The sequence below is a fragment of the Bubalus bubalis genome, chromosome 10, assembly GCF_019923935.1.
Source record: "Bubalus bubalis isolate 160015118507 breed Murrah chromosome 10, NDDB_SH_1, whole genome shotgun sequence".
Taxonomy (NCBI): Eukaryota; Metazoa; Chordata; class Mammalia; order Artiodactyla; family Bovidae; genus Bubalus; species Bubalus bubalis.
This window is the reverse complement of record NC_059166.1, coordinates 53,954,623-53,965,595: the sequence shown is the minus strand read 5'-3', so window position 1 is coordinate 53,965,595 and position 10,973 is coordinate 53,954,623. Positions and strand designations below refer to the sequence as shown.

The window sequence follows — 10,973 nt, the reverse complement described above, 5'->3', positions numbered from 1 at the left end:
GGCGCTGGCCGAACCCGGTAGTGCCACTAGGAGTAATCGCGAACAGAAACGTGCCCTGTTTTAAAATTTAAAAGATTAATGGGAAAGAAACTGAGGGTTGGGAAGAAACTGAGGTATGGGCTTTTTTTTTTTTTTTTAATTTTAATTATTTTTTAAAGGAGAGGCAAAGTTTAAAAGTGAACAGAAAATAGAAGGCAATATTTAAAGGTATAAAGTAAGAAATTCCTCCGGTTTACTTCAAAACAAGGATTCTTATGTATTGGATTAAAGCAAATTTTAATACATGGACACTTTGCTAAGAATCACTCTTAACTCCCATAGCTGACTCCAACTGATGTCAGTGTTAAGATAATCTCATCTTTTCCTCACTCATGATGATAGTTGACCTATATTTGATGATAACATGAATGTGTTGGATGGTTGGATGGCATCACCGACTTGATGGACATGGGTTTATGCAAACTCTGGGAGTTGGTGATGGCCAGGGAAGCCTGGTGTGCTGCAGTCCTTGGGATCGCAAAGAGTAGGACAAGACTGAGCGACTGAACTGAACTAAGTGTGTTAGTTTGCAATTGCTAATGTAACAATTATCAAATTTATTAACTAAACACAATTTTATTATGTACAGTTTTATAGGTCAGAAGTCACTTGGTGAAAATTAAGGTGTCAGCAAGTCTGTGGTCCTTCTGAAGGTCCTTCTGAAGGTCTGAAGGTGTCAGCAAGTCTGAAGGTCCTTCTGAAGGGGAGAATTTCTGTACTTAACTTTTACATCTACTGAAGGTTGCCTGAATTCCTTGGCTGTTTTTCCCTTTCTCCATCTTCAAAGCCAGCAGTTTGTCATCTTCACATCTCTCTCTGACTCTGATCTCTGCTTTTGTTGTCACATCCACTTCTCCTAACCTTTTTGCCTCTTTTTCACAAGGAACTTTGATTACAGTGAGGCCATTGGGATAATCTTAATCATATGTGCAAAATCTTTTTGCCGTGTAAGCTAACATAATAATAGGTTCTTGGAATTAGAACACATTGTATGTGGTTGTGGGGAAAGCATATTAAGCCTGTTGGATAATTTACCTTTTTTTACCTATTACCTTGTTTTAAATTTGTTTTCAACTTGGTTTATTACCTTATTTTTATTCTCAATTTTGTTTCCCAAGGATAATGAAAGCCATATTAACTGCAAATTGATTCACAGTGAAAATTTTAAAAATAAGCTTCCAACTGGCATTATTAAAGTATGAATACAATGAATAATTTCATGAAGGGTATACTTTTAAATTATTGTTTTAATATTTTAATAATAAAACCACTTCAGATTTCTATACCGATGACATCACTTACAATTATGTTTTTCCCAAGTCATTTGGAGTTTAACCGTAGTCTCTGTGTAATCTACTTTGTGGACTGACTTTGAACTAAGATGTCATTAAATACTGTAGATTCAAGTACTCTCTGTAGCATCCCCATCATAAACCACAAGTAGAATGGACACAGATATGAAAACGATGTACTTCAATGAGTCACATTTAATCTAATTTATACTTTTGCAAGAGCATATATTACTAAACAATTCTTTTTCAAGTGTTCATGGCTACTTATTTGAGAAATATTTTTCTGTAGGTTTCTTTTTTTTTTTCCTGAAGAGATGAATTTGTCCTTCTGTAACCAGCACAGGGCCAAACTTAGTTTATTTAAGAGGCTTAGAGCAAAAAGATCTTGTCAAACAGAAGTACTGATCATTGCTCCTTGAATAAATGTCCCAAGTTCTTCGTTCAGAGTTAGTTTGAGGGAAGGAAGTAAGGCTTAAAGTGGGATGCAAGGGAGAGAAATCACGTAACTTTTCTGGGAGAGGTCTACTAGTGCTGAGTTGATATCAATCATTCATTCTCAAACAACTCATTCTATTTTTTGCCACAATGCAGGTGAAAGACAATTGGAAAGAAGGGGATTCTTAAGAGACTTAGCACTTTTTCCATTTCTTTCTAAATCCACATCAAGCCCCCACGTTTTAGATAATTCATTGAAGAATTAGGAAATTTATTGCCTTTCATGCAACATTTTTTTCAAGAGTTTCTGTCAAAACTTCTTTTGACACAGCATTTTCACTGCCAATCACTTATTGAAAATACCTGCACAAGTACTCACAGATAAATGTACACCAAGAGGGGGCTGATTGGGAAAAAAATAATATATCCATTCACTGGAATTTTAAACAACCAGTAAAAAGAATAAGGTTAGTATGGTGATAAGTTCAAAATATATAATCAAGTGAAAAAGAAAAATCAAGTTGTAGAATAGAAGGTAGACCGTAATCTAACCTGACCATGATCTCTTTTAACAAATGGTAATCATATAAAAATGTAGTACAAATGCATATCATGTGCAAAGACAATTCCTGAAACTATACACAAGAAACAGCAAATAGAGGAGAGGAAATGTTACCTCTGAGGAAGAGAATGGGAATGTGGAAAGGCAGAAAAGGAACGTTATACCAAACTCTCATGTATTACTTTTATAATAAAGAATGTACCTCTTAAAACACATGATAAAAGCTTAATATATGTATAGCCTATAGCTTAGCAAAGTACTCCATACATTTCCAGACAACAATGATGGTAATATTAAGATATTTAACATTATTTGAAATGTATACACAGCTGACCTTAAGCACACTTATATTTCTGTTTGATGTTTTGTCATAATGTCTTTTTTTTTTTCATAATGTCTTGACAATAGCAATAAAAATATACTTACTAGGTATTATTTAAAAATAATTTCCTTCCTTTGAAGCATCCATTGAATAATAAATTTCACTTTAACTGAAAAGATAAATAATTTGAAGAACATCAGAAACAAAAACAGTGTTAGACAATTTGCCTTAACTCATGTAAATTTTGAAATGGAAATTGCAGTCTCTGGAGATTTGGGTACATCTGCTGGAAATCAAGATAACTTTGAAAATTCATCATTTTCAAGAAAAATTTAAGTATTGTATCATGATTTGCATAATTCCTGTTTCTTTTTATGAGAGAGAACTTAAAATTTCATATTCTGATTCAGTCTCCTCCTTTTTTTCCTGGTAAATTGGATTCCAGTACATGATATATTTAAAAAACCCCTTTGATTATAGTGTCCTTTATTTATTTATTTTTCATTTTGGCTGTGCTGAGTCTTTGTTGCTGTGGGCTTTTCTCCAGTTGCAGCGAGCCAGGGCTACTCTTTAGTTGGGGTTAGTGGGTTTCTCATTGAGGTGTCTTGTCTTGCTGCCAAGCAGGGGCTCTAGGGCACATGGGGTTTTGGTTCAAGCTGCTCCTGGTTCAAAAGCACAGGTTCAATAGTTATGGTTAGTTGTGGTTAGTTCAAGGTGCTTAGTTGCTCTGTGGCACATTGGATCTTCTCTGATCAGGGATAGAAACAATCTCTCTTTTATTGGCAGGCAGATTCTTTACCACTGAGCCACCAGGGAAGCCCCTATAATGCAATTTAGTATTCAAATTATTTAGATTTGCTCGTTTTCATGTCCTTTTTTCCTCCATGTTCTGTTTCCAATCCAATGTTAAATCATTTATGAAGCAGACATTTTTTACTTTAAAATTACAACACAACCTGGGCTTATTTGTGGAGTATTTTCTTTTTCCCTAGGGGAATACATGATTCCCTACCCAAATACATGATTATGTACCCCAATACCTAGCACAATGACTCACATATTTGTATTCAGTTGTATTTGTTGAATGAATGGTTTCCATACACAGAATGCCAATGTCTAATAACTTCCTTTGCCAAGTTCTTTATGTGTAAATAATTGTAAATAATTTAAACTATTTCTTAAGAAATGAACCAAAGTTTTTAAAAGAGAAAATCAGTTTTGGGGGGTTTATTTCTAGTAACTTTTGACTCGTAATCCAAGACTCTCTCCATAAGCCCACATCTGTCCCTTGTCTCAAGAACTGCTAAAGATTTCGAATCTTTTCTCGTAGCATTTATCCATAACTAGGGTGGATGTTTGCTATATCATTCAAACAAAATATTTTTCAACCAACTACTTTTACTAAACATATGCAAAGTGCAAAACACTTTGAATAATCGAGCTTCAAAGAGGTTTAAGTATAGGTCAGGAAATTTTCAAATAAAGAAGAGAGAACGGCAGGTAAAGCAACAATAATGAAAAAAAGCAAGAAAACGTATGATGTCAGATGTGACTTAACAGCACGGAAGTCGGAGGCAGTCTGGGCAGGGTGTCCAGCCACAAGTGGGACTTAAACCCGACTCCGAGAACTCGGGAGGTGGGCAAACTCCAAGCTCTATCGGGATCCAATTAGGAGTCTATTTAGGTTACCCTAAGATTAGCTGGGGTCTACCTACTCCTGTATAAGTACGGGAAGCAGGTGCAACTGCAGCCAGCAGAGCCCGGTGTCCACGCCCAACTCCGGGTAAGCCGCCACGCGAGGGGCGGTCCCAACTCGTCCGGACGTTGGGGCAGGCACACGAGGCCCCGCCCCTGCCGGCGGGAGGGGCAGCTGCGCAGGCGCAGTCTCATGGGGTTGTGGACGCGGCCGCCCGGCCTGTCAGGGTGAGTTGCGGGTCCGGTGCTGGGTCGCCTCATTTTCTCTAACTTCGTTTATGTAACCCTGGCCCCTTGTGGCTTGACGGGCTTGGGAGAGAACCCTCTCCCCGCCTTTCTCGGTCCTTGGGGGCTCCAGGCGGTCACCGAGGGCCATGAGAGAGTGGCGGAACCGGCAGGGTGTCGGGGCGGCAGCGGGAGGAGCCGGGGAGGCGGGACGGGGCCGCCTCACCTTGACCTAGGGGGGCGGCGACCCAGCAACCTTCCGGCCGCCCTTCCGCGTTCAGCCTCGCGGCGCATTTTCTTTTCGGGAATTTGGGATGTTTTTGTTAGAGACCAAGGAAAGCGTGTCTTATCAAGGTCTTCTGGAAGCATCGTGTAGTATTAGGAACCCTGGAGATGGACTGCCTGGGTCCAGATCGCCATCCACCACTTACTGGCCTTTGGCCTGTGCAAATCACCTAACTCCTGGCTGTCTTTCTTCAAGTGTAAAATGGGGGAAATAATAGCAACCTACCTCATAAAGTGATTGGTGGTTGGGAGAATGAAGTGGGTTAATATCATTGAAGTCCTTAGAACCGAGTGTGATGCACGAAAAGTGAGTGCTGGTCATCTTTTTGAGCCTGGTATCCTTTTAAACCTCTGAAAGAATTTTCGTCCCTTTCTTCCTTCCCATCGCACCCTTGCAGAAAGTAATGGCCCAAGAGTAGGAAAATAATTTTTTTTTTCTTTCTTGAGAATATGGGCTTCTACATGCATGGCCTTAAAAAAAAAAAAAAAAAAAAACCACTTATAAACAGTTTAGTTGCACATCCTACATTATGGACAGATATTAGGGTAATGCAGAAGTTGGAAGTTGGAAAGTTTTATTAGGAAACCACCTGAGAAAAATGGCCATAATTTATTTGTGCTGAAAAGACTTAACATAGCAGGCCTGAGACTGCTGTCCTTAAAAAGGTCTGCTTGCAAGGTTAGTCCTTGTTTGGCTTGGCTGGGAACAATATGGTTTATTCTGTAGGACATGGTTTATCCAGAAGTTACTAGCCCCATAAAAATCCTGCACCTGTGAGTGTGTAATGGGCTTCTGTGAGCAGAAACGTTGCACAAACATTACTTATTGGGGGAAGGATGTAGGGTGTTTGACCACTCTTGGGAGGGAGAGAATGGTAAGGAAGCCTGCATTTGGATTGCTCTAGACTTCACCTGTGTGTTTTTCATTATGCTAGTCTGTGTGTTCACACTACATTGCTGCAATAAACGTTAGCCATGAGTACACCGCTATGCTAGGTCTTGTGAGTCCTTGCAGTAAGTCTCCACATGTGAGAGTGATCTCAGAACTCCCCAGACACATTATTAATGATATGCAATATGTGAAGCTCTAATAATTGGAATTTTTTTGTAATAATTGGACTTTAATTTTGTCTCTTTTTATGTGAATGGGGAATTGAAAAAGAAAGCTATACAGATGAGTGACTGCTTAATAGTAGGTTACTGTCCAAAATGACTCTATGTTTAGACATATTGCATGTGTCAGAAAAATCACTGGAAATTGACTACATTGCCACATTTGAGTCTGTGTTTTTGAGAAAAGGCATAAGTCTTTTATAGATTCTAAGTATCTGGTTCTTTTGGTTCCTCTGCCAGGATTAGCTATGTATTAATGCTCGTCTTTATCAGGAGTTTACCTGTGTGTGCGCATGTGAGTTGCTCAGTCATGTCCGACTCTGCAATCCCAAGGACAGTAGTCTGCCAGACTCCTCTGTCCATGGGATTCTCCAGGCAGAAATACTGGAGTGGGTTGCCATTTCCTTCTCCAGGAGATCTTCCCCACTCAGAGATTGAACCTAGGTCTCTTAAATTGCAGGCAGATTCTTTACCATCTGAGCCACCGTGGAAGTTTCAAGTTTAGCTGTGCCGGGGGGGGGGGGGGGGGGGGGTGTAAAAATATGATCAATTTCTTATGAACCATATTTCTTGGATTCTCTTAGTTATGCCCATCTCTTTTTCAGCACATCAAGTTACAGTAGTTGTAACAATAGTTACAATGGTAAGTGTGTAAGTTTAAGGGTGGAAATATCTGATTTGCAATCTCTTTTGTGTCCTTTCTGTCAGTAAAGTAGAAGACCAGATGATATTTGAAAGAGTAGGGAGAGGAGGAGTTGGAGATTGGGAGAGTGAAAACAATTTCAGATTGCTGTGTAATAAGTTGACCAGAAGTTGTAGTAGATAATGGGATGTCTTGATCTGTTTGCAGTTGTGGTTGTTAATTTAGTGGACCCAGTCGCCTTTCTTGCAAGACTTTTTCTCCAGCCTCTTTGGATACTGTCATGGAGAATGTGATTAATTGGCTCATCTAGGATTGAGATTGTTAGGGGGGTGACATAGTAGCCATTAGACTGTGTATACGTAATCTGTTCTTGCTAGGTACATGATAAGGTTGTACTCTTTGTACACCTCCCCTTACCCTCACCCCTCCCTTTCCCCACCATGTCTATTTGAAATTAAATGTGGCTATATGACTTGCCTGTAAAACATAAGCAGACTTGCACCATTTGCAAGTAAAGCTTGAAGAACCAGCATTAGATTTTCTGCTTCTCTTCCTCCCTTCCCTGCTACAGTGATCATGGAAGGGCTTGTTGAGATGTAGCCTCTTCTCAACATGGGCATTAAAAGAGAATAGGAGTGGCTGATCAAGCAAGCTGGCAGAATTTGAAGTTGTGGTCAGAGAATGTAATACTTGAATTAGTGATTTTGTGAGGTTGAAATGTAGCCATAAGTTAATGAAGTAGTCTAGAGGGTGAAGGCAGGAAGAATTGAAGTGGTCAGAAACTTGGAGGCCTTCTGCATCTCTGTAACCTTGAAGGCATTAATTTATTGCAGTGTGGTTCAATAGTGATGACGGGCCTAAGGAAATGGCTTTTAAAATGGTAAACTCAAAAGCTTCCTTATGTGGAACTTGGTACAACTAAATCAGGATTCAGAATTTATTATTGAATTGAGTGATTGTTCTACCTTGATCAATCAAAGCATATGCACAACCACAAAAATTACAGTATAGCTTAGCCAGGTAGCACCATGATATTAGGTAGGATTTAGGATGTGTGTGTGCTTAGTTGCTCAGTTTTGTCCAACTCTTTTGCGATCCCCATGGACTGTAGCCCTCCAGACTCCCTCTGTCCTTGGGGATTCTCCAGGCAAGAATACTGGAGTGGGTTGCTGTGCCCTCCTGCAGGGGATCTTCCCAATCCAGGGATTGAACCCAGGTCTCTAACATTGCAGGTGGATTCTTTACTGTCTGAGCCATCAGGGAAGCCCATGAATACTGGAGTGGGTAGCCTCTCCCTTCTCCAGGGGAACTTCCTGACCCAAGAATCGAACTAGGGTCTCTTGCATTGCAGACAGATTCTTTACCAGCTGAGCTACCAGGGATATAGTGGTTTTTAAAAAATGCATTGCTGCTGCTAAGTCGCTTCAGTCGTGTCTGACTCTGTGCGACCCCATAGACGGCAGCCCACCAGGCTCCCCCGTCCCTGGGATTCTCTAGGCAAGAACACTGGAGTGGGTCCCCATTTCCTCATTAACTTCTATCTAAAACTTTTAGAATTAACTTTGAATTTTTATGAAATATAAGAGATTTCTTAAAAATATATTTAGAGGTAAATAACAGCATGAACAAAAAATTAAATTCTGTGTGAGACATTATGCAGCTTTGCTGTTGAAACTGTGGTCTGTGGACCCCAGCAGTGGCTTCCTGCTGGGAGCTCTTTAGACAGGCAGACTCTCAGGTCCTGTGCTAGATAGACTTGAATCAAAATCCACACTTTGAGAGGCTCTCCAATGTGACTCATATGCACTGTTCTGATCTCTTAAAAAAGCCAGGGTGTTAGGGAGGTGAAACACTATTCTCCATTTCTTGCGGGAAGAACAGCTGTCGATTTAATATACTGACGTAACCAATTGAATCCTTATTCAAAAAAGCAGACGTTTTGGGTTAGCTGAAGAAATTAGAATATGATAAGATATGATATTAGGGAATTACTATTAATTTTCTTAGAAATGATAATGATGTGACTGTATAGGAGAATCTCCTTAAGGAATATATGTTGTCTGCAACTTCTAAATAGTTCAGCAAAAACAGATGTACTCACATACATGTGTTGCTGCTGCTGCTGCTAAGTCGCTTCAGTCGTGTCCGACTCTGTGGCTTCTCCGTCCATGGGATTCTCCAGGAAAGAACACTGGAGTGGGTTGCCATTTCCTTCTCCAATGCATGAAAGTGGAAAGTGAAAGTGAAGTCTCTCAGTTGTGTCTGACTCTTAGCGACCCCATGGACTGCAGCCTACCAGGCTCCTCCATCCATGGGATTTTCCGGGCAACAGTACTGGAGTGGGGTGCCATTGCCTTCTCCAACATACATGTATAGATATGTCTATATACACATTGATATTTAGATAAAACAGATGTGGCAGAATGTTCCAGATGTGGACTCTAGATAGTCTATGGTGTTCGTTATACTGCTGTTTCAACTTGTGTGACAGTTTTAAATTTTTCATAACTAAAAAATGGGGAAAAAAACACACAAAAAAAGCAAGAGCTTAAAAAGTTGGAAATGTATTTCTCTCTCTGTGGTCCACTGGGTCGTACAGTGCAGGAAGAGTGGCTGTACTGTGCTTGGCACTTGGCATCCGTCCCTGGCTTGTTGTGGCTTTTCCAGCTCCCACTGTTTCCTAGCTGGTGAAAAAAGAGAAAGGGCGAGGCGAGCACAGGAGTCAGAGGTGGCATAAAGTTTATTTTTTTTAATTCACCTGGACATCATACATGTAGGGAACTGTTGGTTAAAGTCAGATGTAATGTGGCCTTTGTGTGTTGATGTAATAAAAATTTCTTTAGTTTCAGCTGATGTTCCCCTCTTTCTCCTCTGTTAATTTACGAGGCTCATTAAACTTGAAGTCATTTTAATATGCATTAAGTAAAATACATACAGTTTTTAATTTTGAGGATTAATGTGTATTTCCCCCCAACCCCCAATCTTTTCAGTAAATAACAGATGCGGGTGAAAGAGCCATCCAAAGCTTCACCTGAGAAAGCTAAGAGAAGTAAAAGGCCTCCTATACCTCATGATGAAGACTCGTCAGATGACGTTGCTGGTAAATTATGATGTCTCGCATCCTGAACAGTGTTGCAGAGGACGAATCATATGTGCTTTTAATGAAGAAATCCTTTGCTCTTTATTTTAGCCATTTTCTGCATTACTTCAAAATCAGCTTGTCTATTTCCAAAATACCCTGTTGGCATTTTTGCTGAGATTTTGTTTATTTTATAAAGTAACTTAGAACTGGCATCTTCTCTTGTTGTTTCTCATGACTATTAGAACCGAGCCCTCAAGCCAGTGAGGTTGGTTGATAACCTTGAGGGGCTTCCTGGTTTGTCTTTCTCTTTAGCCTCATGCCTTGGGTTTTAGCCTCTGAGGATTTTCCTTACTGGCTTTACCAGTTCAGTTCTCCATTTAAAAAAGATGTTTTTAATCTGTTATTTCCATTTTGAGTGTTTTTAACTTGGACAGTGTTTCAGGACAGATTGCTGAATTGAGGGAAGTCTGAATTATGTCTTTAAATATTTGTTCTGTTAATACAGTGTTCTTCAGGGGTTTGATTATTCTTACAACTCTCTTTTGCCTATCTACCCTAGTTACCATTTTTTCTTAAAGCCTCTAAAACTCCTGTTTTCCTTTTCTTTTTGTCCGCTGTTCATTTTTATTTTTTTAGTGTGTTCAGCAGTGTCTCTTTCATCTTCTTTTTGGTTTTACCTTCATTTTATTTATTTTTCCTGAACTCTCTGGTCACTTCCCTTTGTGTTGCCACTTGAGCCTCAAGTGTTCACTTCTTTTTTTGTGTTTTCCTCTCATGGCAGTGATTGTGCTGCCATTTTTGCCTTTCCTTCCTTCCTTTTTCTTACTATCTTAGCACAGAATTTGGGGTTTTGATTTTCTTTGATTACCTGTTCTTTCATGTAGAGTTGCTTTTCTTGGGCCAGTTCGGTTTAGAATATTTGTGTAAGAAGGAGGGCCAGAGCACTGTTGAGACCTAACTGTTGAGTTTGAGCCCAGTTAGCCTTTACTTCTTTCCAACTACCAGGATTATTCAGTCCTGGGCTTTTTCAGAATCCAAATTCTTTCTTCTTTCCAACTGCCATAGGAATAAGGCTGTTCTCTGCCGTTATGGCTTGCTTTTTTATTTTCACTTAGTGAATGAGAAATTCCCTTCTTTCATTTCTTCTGAAAACAAAATTGGATAAAGGGGAGCTCCTGCCACTGTTGTTGCAGCACAGAGATGTAGGTTTTGTTCTGTAAGCGCAAAGCATGCGTGGTTCTCTGAATCCACTGCTGCGGTGTTCTCTCCACTTCCTTCTG

At 39.8% G+C, this 10,973-nt stretch overlaps 1 protein-coding gene across 10 annotated transcripts in view; it reads left to right on the top strand.

Annotated features, from left to right (window-relative positions):
- The first annotated feature begins 4,452 nt into the window (after positions 1-4,452).
- USP45 (ubiquitin specific peptidase 45) overlaps positions 4,453-10,973 on the top strand; it is a 56,264-nt gene continuing 49,743 nt past the window's right edge. For all 10 annotated transcript variants that reach the window (XM_025294630.3, XM_006052446.4, XM_044924337.2 and 7 more), the window contains exons 1-2: positions 4,453-4,573; positions 9,602-9,711. In XM_025294630.3, coding sequence (XP_025150415.1) covers positions 9,612-9,711 — 100 coding nt within the window. In that variant the 5' untranslated portion in view covers positions 4,453-4,573; positions 9,602-9,611. The remainder of the gene's footprint in view (positions 4,574-9,601; positions 9,712-10,973) is intronic.